The following is a 14995-nucleotide window of genomic DNA, read 5'->3' on the forward strand; positions in this document are numbered from 1 at the left end:
GCCATACGTATGGATGCTTTATACTGTATTCAGGCTCAACTGTATCTTCATTAGAACAGAAAAATAATGCCCCAAAAAAGGCCTACATAAGAAAAATATCATAATGCATTTATTCAAATTTCATAGAGTAAAATCTAATTTAATTAATTTCAATGCTGTAATCATATGTATTCTCCTTGCTGTTAATGCTCATTATAATAATGATTAAAGGTTTCTATTTTTGTATTTAAAAGTATTAACTTTCGTTTTATGAAATAGGCTATTTAAATTCCATATGTCGTGTAAAATTAATAATACATGTATGATTAACAAATGCATATGTGGGATTTGCAGGACAGAAAAAAATAAAAATAACCACACAGTACGATTAACAGATTTTTCCCTTCAATTTAGGGTTGTATTTATAGGTTAGTCCTTTATTTTGACATAATCGTTTAAGGCTATATAACCCAACAAAAAAAACAATTGTGAAAAAAAAATGGAGAGAAACAGATATTTTTCTTTAATATGTGCAAACAGCAGAGGAGCTGATGCAGTTGAAACAAAATGCTCACAAAAACTCACATCACGTCAAGCTCTGGATAATTACAGGATATGCACGAGCCCACACACCGGTTTAGATCGACGTGTCAATCAGGCAAGAATCCCACAATTATCTGTAAATCTATAGCTCAGAAACCATCCCATCAAAATAAACTAGACCCTAAAAATTAAGAAACGTCTTCCTCATTCCAGAGGAGAAATTAATTTAAAATATTTAAAAACTGAATATATATTTAAACGAATCAGCTTTAAAAAAAATAAAACAAACAAACAGATAAACACATTTCACTTAGTTAATTTGATCTAACGGCCTCCAGAAATATTCTGCAATCGGGTGAGCTTGCTGATGTCAAGAGGTAGGATTTGATTTCTTCGGTGTGCAGGAACTGATGCTCTTTTAATTCTGTCTGGTACAGTTACTCTGCCGACCTCCATCCCTGCTGCATGATATCTAGCCTAATAAGAGTGTTAGATATTCTTGGTAAACTCTTAAAAACACTGGCTCTGCAAAGGAACTTTGGCTGACTGATTCATTCTTCACGCAAACAAAGTCAGACTATAATTTCACCAACATATCTTGCTTTGAAAAGGGTTTTATATGACCTCACACTGCATGTCACAGCTGCAGGAAAACACAATTCAGATCACCAAAACTACTGTGGCTCTAGGACAACACATAGAAATCAATAACAAATGTTACACTCTAAAATATTATATTTATATATGTTTCCACATTAAACCCATATGCAAAAAGACTGTCAAAATATGAAAATGATTCACAGAAACTTTTGGTAGTCTGCACAATAATCAATATCCACCCTGTCTGGGGGAAAAAAGAAAACCCTGTACTGACAATTGTGGTAAGATCCCTGCTTTTTAAAAATATTGTGATATTTCAGGACTGTTTTTTTAACCCATGTTGGATGATGGTGGATTTGCTTTTAGGGAGTAGTCCTCTACGGTCTCCCATTAATGAGATGCAGATGTCTGACATTTACCCAATGTCTTACAAAACAACATATCAGCAAAAAAGGTGGAACTGATTGTTTAAATGTCGCTAATAATGGCATGTAGCATTGGCTTCTTGACAAATCCTAAAGCTGAATGCTGGAGTTCAACAGCAATGTACATGCTACAAAATGGTATACGACAACACACTGTAGATGTGATATTTAATGGCCTTTAATTGAAAACTTTAAGTAAAGAGGCTGTGGCATGGGAAATACCAAAACTCAACACACCACAAAAAAAGTCAGTAAAAAAAAAATATTAGGAAAAGAGCAAAGAACTTCACACAAAAATACTGCAACTTACAGTAAGTGTCGCTGAGTGGCTTATCATTTGAACTCTATTGGTACAAACCTGTTACAAATCTGTGGATGTCTTCCTCTTTATTGAAGTCTTGAGAAAAGACAAACAAATTGTAGTTCACCATTAAATAATATGATCTGAAAGTAAAAACACGTCAAAAACAATTACAGAATCAGCATTAATAATAACATTTCTCTCTCCTAGCAGCTGTGTGTCATGTGACTCACAGCCGTATGATTCAACTGCATTAAATCTCTGCAAAAGTGAGAAAGCAGACCGATAAGGGATCCAGTCTGCACAGCAGTCAGGTATGGGTAATATGTTCAGACTAAATAACAACTGATGCTGTACCCCAAAATAAGTGAAACCACTTTAGAGTACTTGTCCGTGATTGCTGTGATTACTCCCAAAGAGTCTGGTTTCTCAAAGTATTCAAAACCTTTTATTCCCAGATAGGATGTGTCTTTATAGTATCTAGTGTAGAGTCTGTTTGTGTGTAGGTGGGGGCCAAGGTGTGCAGGGTGAGGGGAGGTGGTCCTCCAGAATGGGTGGGGGGATGGGTCATCTCCTAAACTTGCGGAAGGGCCTGCTCTGGTTATTGTGGTGTGATTTAGAGTAGGGCTCCCAGCGTTTCCTCTCTGGCGGTTTGTTGTAAACGTAGGCCGACGGGCCCGAGTAGTCATCATCTGGATTCTCCTCCATCATCTGGAGCTTGGCCTCGATGGCGCGGATTTTAGCACTCGTACTAGAGAGGAGAAAGAGGAGATGTTAGCAGGGAGGCTGAGGGAAATACCGGTGTTGGTATTGATGGACCGAGGCTCTGGCTGAGGGGAAAAGCAGAGAAGGCATTAGCACTCGGGGTGGGGGGAATGGGGCACAAGCAGTAGATTACCGGTTATGCTGCATGACAACTTGCATTTAAAATGGTGAGACGGGATTTGAAGGAGCAAGTGAGAGGAGTTTGTAGGACAAATTACAGTGCAGGTGAGAAGAAGGACTGAGGGAATGAGTGAGTGTGTGAGAAGTATCTAAAAAGCAGGGGAGGGAAAAGTCTAGAGAGGGAATCAGGGGAAGAAAGGGGGGAAAGAGCGTTTATATTTCCTCTCGTGTTCTGTGTGGAGAGAGCGATTTTGAGGTTTACACTAGGACCGAAGTGTGAAGCCTTTCCTGAGAAGGATCCTGATAGCTCATAACTTGCTATGCACACTGGATTGTCACTGGATTACAGAGTTACACTCTATATTCTGATACTGTGAGCACAAGAGGCCTTTCAGCGGCTTAACAGTGCTCCATTTGACTGCCGTACTTACAGTGTGTGTGAATGTAGGCTGCATGTGTAGCCACAATAATGGAACATGTCAGAATTTGCTTTAACAGAACTTAAACACTTCCAAACAGATGTTTCTTGAACCAATGTGTGAGGATAGTTATACTGAGATGAACTCAACTTGAACTGCGGTTTGTGGCGAAAGCAACAAGTCCACAAAGTCTTCTATAATAACTTCAGCACCAAGCTTGAGTTATATGGAGGATTCATTAAGGTAGCATTTGAAAAGACCCTAACGTGACGGGAGACTTCGTCCACACTAAGCGGGCTAAATCGGCCATTTCTGCGTGGCTGTGACTCGCATCCACAGTAGTGTTTTAAAGATCCGCTGCTGCAAATTACCATTCTATGATCGCAAAGCACTCATCTGACAAAATAAACATGTACGTGTATACTTACATCATTGTTTCTTGTTCATATTTCCTCGTCCACACTAAAATGCGAGGTTTTCAGATTCATCCACTCAGGATGCTGATTTCAAAGAGATTAGTTTTTGGGTGTGAATACTGATGGCTTAGGCTGCATCCACACTACTACGTTTTTGTTTAAAAAGTAGAAAGTAATGCTAGAGACGAAGAACCACAATGAAAGTGAAACGGTTACTGAAAGTAACATGGGAGTCCAAAGCAACTATGGCTGTGGAAAACAGATAGGGAGTCGACGCAAAGTAAATACGGCGACATACACAGCAAGTGTTTTAAGTGTTATTTGCACAGTACAAAATATTTTAATATAGAAGGACAATTAGAGAAAGATTGACATTTAGCTCACTCAGTGTGGACATACTCTGAGAGAAATGCAAATAGATACAAAGGTGAAAAAAAATAAATAAAGTGCTGTATGTGTTTGGTACAAACCTTAGGTGGTTGGCAGTTACAGGTCCTTCCTCTGTTGCGCCACTACTCGACGGTTCCAGGCTCGGAGGCATCGTCTTGTCATTACGGAAACCTTCAAACCTCTGCAGACGTGACACGTGGCCAAAACAAAATGACCCACAGAAACAGTGATGGAAACATGGATCGACAGACAGATGGGGAGAGACAAAGGGGTAAAATAACAGGTATAAACAAGTAAAGATCCATGTACAGGGAGACCCAGATGCATGGACAGTCACCGAATACATGAGATAAAGAGAATCAGTCAGAGGGATAGGCTGAAGATAAATATCTGTCTTGTTCAGACCTAGAACTTTGCTTTCCTGCTAAACCCAAAACATTATCTTAATGCATCATGCATCTCTAGACCAAGACTTGTGTCAAAGTCAAGACAACAATAGTGTTTATAGTATCAATCCTGCATTTTATACATGGTTTTATTGAACTGGCACTAGTAGTATTCTAGTATTCATTATATTACGGAATGATTTAAGGTTGCAATGCACTTTATTTATGATAATATGGTATTAAGACTGGTCGAGGCCTAGCCCCGAGTACTAATTTTGTTCTTCAGGGTTGCATGAGAGAATGACAATAAAAGATCCTTGAAACCTTGAATACTTTCAAAAGTGATCAGGAAATAACGTGTTCTGGGTGCATATTAGAAACATTTTAGTGCCAAGTTTGAACAGGACCTCATTACAAGTAGACGAGGAGAAGAACAAAAACGTCAACCAGACAATTAGAAATCATCAGACCTAATAAACACTGACAGCAGTTCCAGCTTCCTCCCACAAACATCAACATTATTAAACTGGAGTATTGATTTTGTTTGTGTCCGGTCAAACAGACAGTAACCAAGCAGGACTGTGCATCCAGCTCATAATCGCAGCCTAAGGCACGAGGGAGGATAAACAGGGAGCAGCTGGAGAGCAACAACCAACGTCTGCACTCATTCCTTTCAAAACCACCTTCCAAACATCTCCACCAGCCAACACAGAACTCTCGAAACCTGCGGAGAAAAACAAAAAAAGACAAAAGCAAAACAGTCACATACATGATGGGCACGGATGGGAGACCCCAGCGTTTGGTGCAGTGGCAGCCATTTGCAGGAATATGATGCTTAGAAGTCAGCTGGTGTAGGTGGTGCTGAATCAAGTTAAATAAATACACACACACAGGCTTACATACTTGCCCAAGAGATAAGTAACATGTATAGCCAAGAATAGGTCAAAAACAATGACCATTTCACTAAGCAGGACCCTTCCCTTCCACCTATTCCTAAAGGCATGTAGCTGGAATGTATATATATCCACACAGAGCCAATCTGTTAAATCTGAATTTAAAGTTATGGAAAAGTTAAGTTCCAATTGTTGCACTTTTGATTTTAAATAGCATACACTATTATAACACTAGAGTTACATAAGCATTAAGAACTTCATTAATCATTAAAAACAAGTATTATGTGGGCTAATTTATGAATACAGACACACAGTAAGGTTAAGAGTATTTTTTGTGAGAGAGTTAGTGATGATGAGAGTTTCAAGTACAAAGAATGTAACATGCATAACATACATTCTGATAAATACCGAAAAATACAGTAATAAAAAGTAAATAGTATTTTTGTTTATCTGTTTAAAAAAGCAGATTTAGAAAGCCAATGATGTTTGTTAAGAGTTTTGGGGGAAACCCTTCAATAAACGTTCATCAATGTGATTTCCTCTCTTTCAAAACTATGTAATAAAATCAAGATGTCAAGCCTGGAAATGAGACAGCAACGACTCACTTTTATCCCAGCACGTCACTTCTGGGGTGGAATCAGTGAAGACAGGCTCGCTAAAAAAAATATCACATTCAACTGGACCTGAGCTGGCCCCATTGGTGGAAAATTGCTTAAATCTCATAAAGATGTGTAATAAAGATTACACTGTACAAACTGGTGACAGTATCAGGTTTACAGGCCGATCTGCTCGCATTATCTCTAACATCGGGAGTATATAGGGCCGGCTCTTCAATTAAAAGGGATCAGCTCTTGTGTAGCTCTGTCCCTGAAAACTGGATCAATATTCCAGCTTCAGTGGGTTTGGGTTTTTTTTGTTTAGTTTTTTTACAGAGCACATGCTATAATCTCTGCAGTCAAAAAGAAACGTAGTTCTTGGAATCCATCAAGGATCAAACAATTGTTAAGGAAAGGCAGAGAGACTGCAACCATGCACAGGGGGCACGCCTGGTTTAATGATGTGACAAATCTTGGTCTTGATCTTAGTGAACTGGTACCATCTTATCAGGAAAGTTTTTGAAATATCTCTGACACAGGTTTGGTGACAATTATTCAGCACACAGCTTTCAACACTTTCTCCTGGACAGATTTGTTGACTGGCTGCTTAACATTGAATGCATGGAGGCCTCAACACTACTTACATTTTGTACTTGCAGAGACAGTAAGACAGAGACACAGAAACTAATGTCTTCAAATGAATATTTTAATATTAACACACCTGAAACTGCAGATAAAACACGCCAGATACATCATCAAATCCAGATGATGATGAATTTGAGAAAACTCCATTCATAGTAGAAATGGACTGAGGCCACAGGCAAGAGTGAGGGTAGGGAATGCAGAAGGCGCTGACAGACACTGTGAGTAAACAATCAGTAACATTTGGGATATTAACTGCTATAATTTCTTATGATGGTATTAATAGCTAAAGCTATTATTGGTTGGAACGGTGGATTGAGCCCAGTTCCAATGAATCTGTGAGCAAATTTATCCTACTACGTGTTGTCTTAGAGGCGGCAGCATTGACCCTGACCTCCCTCTACTGTGTGTGTGTGTGTGTGTGTGTGTGTAGGGCGTGATTAGTCTCTATACAGGATATCCCTTCACCCATTGCCAGTAGGCTGACTATTGTTAAGAGACAGGCATAGGTTGTGCTGGGATCTCACTGCTCTCTGTAAACTGACTACTGCATTAGTAATACAAAAATTAAAATCAATAATGCTCAGTGGATATTTCTCCAATCTTTCAGCTTTATTTCTTAACCTTTACCTCTAAAAGCCAATGATATAAATTTTCCTAATGCAGATGCACATGTCTGTCAACTTCTGGACCACAAACTGCAGCCACAATCAGTGTCATACATAAATGTGATGCACCTTAATCCAGCGAGCCATTAGGATGAGTAAGATTTTAGGCTTATAAAATGGAACTGAGTTTGACACTTACCCTCACCTGAGCATGCGCCCAGCGCACGACCAGCTTCTTGGACAAAGCTAGCTTCCCATTTAAACACTGGATCGCCCTCTCTGCCTCCTGCAGGCAGTCACACACACACACACACACACACACACACACACACACACACACAATGAGGAAAAGAGAAAACAATCTTTCAAAATTATGATTAAAAATCAGACATGATGATTGCACCCGAGTCATTAAATAATTAGTCCTCACAATAGAGAGATGGCAGAAACAATAATAGATGATGATGTGCCACTCTGCCTGCAGATAGCCCATAAGTGACATGTGTGCATGTGTGTGTGTGTGTGTGTGTGTGTGTGTGTGTGTGTGTGTGTTTTATCTGTGTGTTTGTGAGGCAGTATGAGAAAGTGGAGTTTGGTCTAATCAAATGAATAAGTGGCTTTGATGCTAAATTATATTAATTAAGTACTTTTTCTGTGTATGTGTGAGTGTGTAAGTGTGTGTGAGTGTATAAGATAAACACACACTTCCTCTGTATAATCCTTTTGGGAGGGCTTCATACCCCACTGATAAGACACTAGCTGTGAAACTACAGTAGATTCTTATCACGATCCCCAGGCTCACTCCAAAACAAATGCCTGCTCAACACATGAAGGCTCCTTTAAAGTCCCTTTTTGTTTTAAATATGGTCCACTTCAGAAAGACACAAAATCAGGTCCTGACTACTTGGAGATGTCTAATAAAGGTTTCTTATGCCATTTGATTACAGGGAGAATCACTACATGGGGTAAAGGGACATCCTTTCATAAAATTTAGAGTGGATGTGCAAATTTTAATCAAACAATAATTTTCTTCTGTGCACACTTGTGCACAACACACAAATGAGATTATAGCATGTAACACCATACATTTAGAAACAGAAATGTGTAGGAAGACACAAATATGCAATTTGATCTGGTCAAAATCACACTCATCCTATTAATGACTTTGTGTATACACACCAATATCAAGTTTATTGCCGATGACTAACATTTTTTTGTGATCTCTGTTTACACGGCTATGTCACTTCAAAAAGAAAATTATTGACAAACGTAGGTTTTTTGGAAGAAAAAAAAAAAGACTTGACACCGGCATGACAAGAAAACTGTACAAAAATACATACTGTGGCAAAATACAAATAATATAAAATCAGCGTGTACCTCTCTGGTGTTGAAGTTGACGAAGCAGTAGCCCCGTGGCTGTCCCTCCAAAGGCCCAGACTTATGAAATAGGAAGTCAAACTGTTTCACATTGCCAAACTTCTCCAACAACTTCACCAAGTGATACCTGTCGACAGAGGAATCACGTGAAAGAGAGCACAAAAATAGAACATAGGAGAGGAGAGATGAAACTTGTATTTATTATTTAAAGGAGTCTTAAATAAGAACACAGATACATTTTTATTTAGTAAAATGTTCCACATCAGACCTACTCTTTTCTTACATTACATCTGCTCCACACTGTGTTTGCCACCCTACAGCCAGTGAATATGTCAAGTAGGGCTAATGAGAATGACAGCTTTCTCTCCTTTTTAGCAGCAGGCCAGCTGGTGTGGCGGCCCAGTGACAGTAAATCTCTCATTGAGACAATGCTGAGGATACAGTAGCAGGACAATGAGGGAATAAAGAAGAGGAAGCCTCAAATCCCCCCTGAGCCCTGAGCTCTGCACAAACAACATCCACTCACTGTGTGGGCCTGCCTGGGACTGTTGCACTACGAATGAACATAAATTTATGCAGTGTTGTGAGGATTTGTAGGATTGCGTGTAACTGACCACTAGCAGCCATGGGGAAAATATTTGTTCTGACAGCGTAGAAATGAGCAACGAGTTCAGGGTCAGTTTTAGACTATTTTAACTTCTGTATTAAGCAGGTGCTTTTTCATTTCATGAACTGTTAAAGTTCTTGTGTTTGAAATGAAATATTCTTCTTTTTGTGTATGCAGAATAAAGCGTTGTCTGAGGCCTCGCAATTATTTTCATTCTCCACTAATCTGCTGATTATTTCTGATTAATTGTTTGGCCAATACCATGTCAGAAAATAATGCCCATCACACTTTCCCAAGACACAAATTGACATATTAAAATTGCTTGTTTTGTCTGATATTCAGATAGGTACAGATTCAGGTAAGATATTCAATTTATTGTCATAGAATACTAAGAAACCAAATATAGCAAATATAGTAAACGTATGGCAGTTTTGCTAAAAAAAAAAGTCAATTGAATATCATAAATCAAAATTGCAGATTTATTTTCTATTTATTTAATTGTCTAATCAAGCAATTATTTCAGGTCCAATATCATGCAAGTCTGGTGTCCCTCCATCGGGCAAACTCTACCAGAAACAGTTCAATAGCAGTACACGGAGTATCAGAATCAGAATCAGAAATACTTTATTGATCCCTGAGGGGAAATTCTTTATTCCTGAATGTCATTGAATCTACCTGTGAAGCATCTTATTATGTTCTTGACTGGTAGGTAATGAGACTTGGCCCTGGCATGCCTCACTGTATAAAAACAACCCCCCCCCCCCCAGTAGTCCGTGCCTGTCTGCAGACCAATTAAGTCCCTAGTTTACACAACACATCCCATTGTAAGTACGAGCCAAGAACTACAGTTGGATGCATCTTGCAGACAAAATAACAATATTTCAAAATAAAAACAATATTTTACTGGAGCAAAAAATAATAAAATCCATGTCATGGTCATTCTTTGACAGAATTCAGTAAAGAATTTGCTCATGTATCGCTTTACAAATTTATTATTGAAACCGCTGGACATCATTTGTTTGACGCATCAGCTTTTTCCACAGCAGGAAAAGCACAGGTGTAACTAATAACAAAAACAATGGCTCAGTTCTAGACAAGTTTCCTAGTAAGCCATGAGATTTAGACAGTACATGAACATTTCCCTGGACACCGAAACTGAAGCAGCTAAATGGATCATTCGAACTAATGATTTTCCGTCTGTGACTCACCAACATGTTTTCTATAAACCACAAAAAGCAACAATGAAAACAAAACCAAAAAAATGCACAAACAAAAGAAATCAACAAACGCCTTCCTGTGTTGTTGTTTCTGTGCATTTACCTTGTGTGACTGTCCAGGCCTCAGCATGACCTCAGGTGTTTTGGATAACTGTTAAAGAGGAATTAAGGCTTCAGCCTTTTATTGTTTAGTTGTTTGTTATTTTTAATCATGAAGCGGTTTGTGTGTGTGTGTGTGTGTGTGTGTGTGTGTCACTACTATGACGTTAATGTGCAAGCGTGCATTTATGTGTATGAATGGAACTCAATGTAGGATACGGAGGGTGACGTGTGCGTCCTTAGCTACAAGTCCTTCCACCCTTCTATGACTCCCTGGAGGACTCAAGGCCAAAGAGAATTTCTGCTTTTCCCAGACAACACCCTGCAAGCCTCCCATGTGAAGGGGGCTCCTCCAGCACAAGGCTCATTTACAAAGAAACGCCTCCATTAAAAAAAACGTTTGTCATATTAGTTATGATACTTTCCTGCACTCTCAGACTCAAATAGTTTGCCTTTGCACTGCATGCATCTCTGAACCTCTGATCAGGAAATGAGAAAAACTCTAAAATGTTGCCATGCACTAAATACAACCTTTTCTTGCTGCTATATATTCCAATAAATGTATACAGCTATGTTTGTGCATATGCGTATATGCAAGAGACATTAAATGGCTGACACAAGAACATTTTTGGATGCTAGTGCTCTGAACCACAATGGACCGCTCCTCCTGGGGGCCGTAAAAAGCGCCGGAGGAAGAGGAGGAGAGGGAGGAGGAAAGGTGGGGAGAGGGAGAATAAAGTTCAGGGAGGGGATGTTGACGGCAAGGTGAAAGGTGGAGGAAGAGGAGGAGAAGCCAAAAGAAGAGAGGAGGTGAGAAGCCAGGTAGGAAAGATACAAGAGCTAGGAAGCAAAGAAGAGGAAGGAAGGAAAAGGGGAGATATATATATAAAAAGATAAGACAAAAGGTTCGGTCCACAAAAGTGTGCAGGTCAGAGGGGAATAACTTCGGGCGGGGGCGGTGGGGGGGGGGGGGGGGGTAGTTTTGACTTTCTGGCAAGGCAGCTGCAATTTCTTCATACTTTCATAAAAACCTAGGCCTGCATTATGAGTAAGATGACAGTTGTAAGTTCTTTAATAAAAACCATGACAACTTCCAGGTACAGAACTTTAAATGTAAGAGAATGAACAAAGAGGAAGACTGTGATGGATTACCACTAATGACCTCTCTGAGCAGCTAAAAGCACAAAAACATGAATATGTGGCGAAAGCTCCGGTTACACCTGCTGTGTATCTGGTCTGTGCCCAGGGCTGAAAAAATCTGACTGGATACTATATGGGATGCTTATCTAGGTACTGAGAAGATCGTTTCATTGGTGAATACAAAATTGGTTCAACCAATGCGACTATTTATTACTATTTACTGGTCCTTAGGGAGGTCCATCATCTTTACTGGCATTTCAAGGGCCAGTAGCTAGAGGATTACAGTTCTCTCGTAACAGAGTTGCTATGTGCACAGCCTCCGAAATCATTTACGACTAGCAAATGAGGCCAAATACAACAATATCATTACTTTAAAACTTTGCTATTTTGTGAAAATTGGCCATTTAATAATGCTATGTTTTCAAATGAACCATTTCTGCTTCAAAATAGAAAGAAAATATCACTGAAATTGAATGACTAAGCAACCAACTTGTAATATACAATATGATGAATTTAATCAGCTTAAAAAACTCAGAAGAATAATCAAAGAATTATTAACCATTCAGTTTATATTTTGAAAGAAGTGTGTGGCACTCAGTGCTTTGGCTTCATGTATTCACAATTAGCACCTTGCATGTGAGGTCTGCATTCCTCCTCTGCAGTTTGGTTTCGTAGTATTGCGTATGCTACACAGGAGCTAATTAATCTTCCCAATCAGCACCAGGGGCCGTGGGCATTTCTCTTGTTTTCCCTCCATACGGTGAAGCATTGGGCTATTTAAGGAGAAGCAGAGCAGGGAAATGGGAAGGAAACGCCTGTCTAGACGCCCACCAGAGCTGCAGCCCATACATTCTCCAGCAGCCCCCACAGGCACACAAACACCACCCCTCACCCTGAAAATCTACCATACCTCCATCACAATATGTGTAAGGGTGCCCTCCACACACACACACACACGTGGAGTTTTGCACATTCAGACACTCACAACTGCACACACATCCTAAGACACAGATGCGACAAAGCGAGGATTGTCTGCATGTACATATGATGTTGTGTAATTTGAGACATGCTAATATTGTACACAGACACCTCAGTGTGTTGAAGGCGGCACCACTACCAGCTGCCATCCAAACACCAACTGTGTACTTAAACATGCACACACACACACACACACACACAAACACACAATCTGCTCCAGGTTGACACAGAGAGAGTAAACAGGGCAGGTGAGTGAGGAATGATGGCTGCTCCTTAGCAGAGCAGGTCTCCACGCCTCGCTGCCTCTCTTTCACACACCCAGCCCTGTCTGCTCAGTCTCAGCCTGCAACACACTGCAACACACACACACACAGTTAATCAATCATATATGTACACACAATGCACGGCCTTTCTATGAGGCAGATCGAGAAAAGCAATGCTTCGGGATCATAACATGGACAGCCTTACAGGACCTCAAAATTTTCATTCAGCTGTTTGAGTCACAAGATTTGTGCCTTTGTAGAGAAATCTCTTGAAAATGTGATTACTAGATTATAGGGCCCAGTACTTATACTGTCTCACTGATAGTATCAGCTCAAATCCAACTAAAGCTTATATGTATAAAGATGCAACAAGGTGAATGGGATCTCTTTTTTTAACCAACAGCTGCACACTCATGATATTAAAAAGTTTGTGGGCGGCAACCAGTAGTGGATTTACTCACTCTGTGATTTTTGGATCAATGTTGCCTATCCACAAGCGGTTTCCGTCGTGGGCCACACTCTCTGAAATGATGGAGGCATTTTCCACTGTCCCCGCTGCAGACGACATGTGTACTCTGTGGGAGGCAGGAACAAAAGAAATAGAAATTAGGTTTACAAAGAAAATGCAACGATAGGTTAATAGATTTGCATTTGTTTCAGCGCGGAGCCATTAGAATTGTTTTGAGCACAATGGCAGTGACCTTGTGAACACAGAGATACTCGGCAGTCATTAAGGATGAAGGACCGGCACACAACACAGAAAATTAGGCTCCTAACTAGAAGACTGAAATATTGCCTTATAGAGAAACTTAAAACATCATTCATGGAAGCATTGTGGCTTCCATGAGTGATCAGAAGGCATCTGGAAAATGCAGAGAACTGATCAGAAAAGACCTGACCATCCACTTCACCTACTATATGTGCTGTGAATAGGTCAAACAGTTAAGCCTACATTCAGAGGTAGTGTTAATAACATGTAGAGTGCTAACATCAACTGTATGATAAAAGTACAACAGTAAGTATACAGTTCCTAAATAATCAGTGAAAAAGGTTATGCAAGGGGGGGGGGGGTGTTAACAGGAGGATATACCAGGGGCAACTTTGTGGGATCCCCTCATTAGGTACAATGCAACCACTGGCTCTTAATGAGGATCTCGACATGAGTGTGTCGCTATGAATAAATTATAACAGATTCTATATGTTTGATGGCAGCTGAAGCCTGATGTTTCCCTTGTTGTGTATATTGTATGTGATTTGTGTTTCTTGACTGTCTATGTGTCTTTAACTTGTAATCCATCATACCCAGGAGAACAATTCCGTTTATGTTTAGCCACACAAGTTCAATTGTGTTTTGCATTAAGGCTTTTCAAGTGATATTCTTTTAACCCTTTGCACTGCTGCATTCACTTGCTTCCTGGTCGTGGTATTTACAGTTAGTGCATAGTTTGAGATTTAACCAACATGGTATGTCATAGTATAAATGTCAAATAGTGCATTCATTGTAAATATTGTGATTTATATATACAGAGATGTAGATCTATAAAGAAGCGAAATACGATTGAGTAGTGTCAGCACATTCAATTTACAGTCCCTTTATTTTTCATTTACAATTTAGATATCTAGCATCTCCATTTTGATCAGAATCCGGACATTATGCAGGTTGAGCTACTTTTATTCACAGTGTCAGGTAAACACCTGGTTCTTGTAAAAGACTTGCTACTAGCTAACGTTAGCTTAGCTAACTGCAGTTGATCGATTGATTACTATCTGCGCATTGTTAGCGTTTGCTGGTTAAGATCGACTGTTTAAGGTTAAACTAATATCGATCATCCTGGTAGTGACATGTTCAGTTAGCTAAATCTATCCTCTAAACGGTTAATGGACCGTTTGACGAGTGGTCGATTGCTAGCAGTTAGCTAGCTTAGATAGTGTCACTTTACCTCCTCGATCTGTCAAACTTCCTCTTTGATAGCGACTGACTTCTTCGACTTAATTAGCTACAGATCCCACTTTAGGGATGATTCAGTTACGTCAAAACGTAATACTAATCATTTCAGGCGATTTTTATATCGTCCTTCTATAAAACTGGCCAGGTTATCTAGCTCGAATTATAAACAGTCGCCTTGCTATCGTCTCACAACAAAGGCGCGCGGTGATGCTGTAGCTTGTTTAACTGTCTGTGGAGTCGACATGAGGCGCTCGGTTTAATGTTCGGTATCTCCCGCGAGTCT

The 14995-nt window shown here is 39.8% G+C and overlaps 1 protein-coding gene across 1 annotated transcript; it reads right to left on the reverse strand.

Annotated features, from left to right (window-relative positions):
• Positions 1–1698: 1698 nt before the first annotated feature.
• rbm18 (RNA binding motif protein 18) lies at positions 1699–14919 on the reverse strand. The gene is made up of 6 exons (XM_038733130.1): positions 14705–14919; positions 13226–13339; positions 8461–8587; positions 7289–7369; positions 4039–4139; positions 1699–2599 (listed from the first exon to the last, which is right to left on the reverse strand). The coding sequence occupies exons 2-6, from the start codon at positions 13330–13332 to the stop codon at positions 2416–2418; spliced, it is 600 nt and encodes a 199-aa protein (XP_038589058.1). The 5' UTR covers positions 13333–13339; positions 14705–14919; the 3' UTR covers positions 1699–2415.
• Positions 14920–14995: the final 76 nt, after the last annotated feature.

This window comes from Micropterus salmoides, unplaced genomic scaffold (genome assembly GCF_014851395.1).
Source record: "Micropterus salmoides isolate LMB-PRFRI ecotype aquatic unplaced genomic scaffold, ASM1485139v1 Ms_hic_scaffold_20, whole genome shotgun sequence".
NCBI classification, from domain to species: domain Eukaryota; kingdom Metazoa; phylum Chordata; class Actinopteri; order Centrarchiformes; family Centrarchidae; genus Micropterus; species Micropterus salmoides.

Excerpts from the sequence above, each read along its gene's own strand:
- rbm18 (XM_038733130.1), bottom strand. The coding sequence starts at position 13,332 with ATGTCGTCTGCAGCGGGGACAGTGGAAAATGCCTCCATCATTTCAGAG. Across the intron at positions 8,588-13,225 it reads ATTGATCCAAAAATCACAGA|GTATCACTTGGTGAAGTTGT; the intron begins GTGAGTAAATCC and ends CTCTGTCGACAG. Across the intron at positions 4,140-7,288 it reads TGCGCTGGGCGCATGCTCAG|AGGTTTGAAGGTTTCCGTAA; the intron begins GTGAGGGTAAGT and ends TCACGTCTGCAG.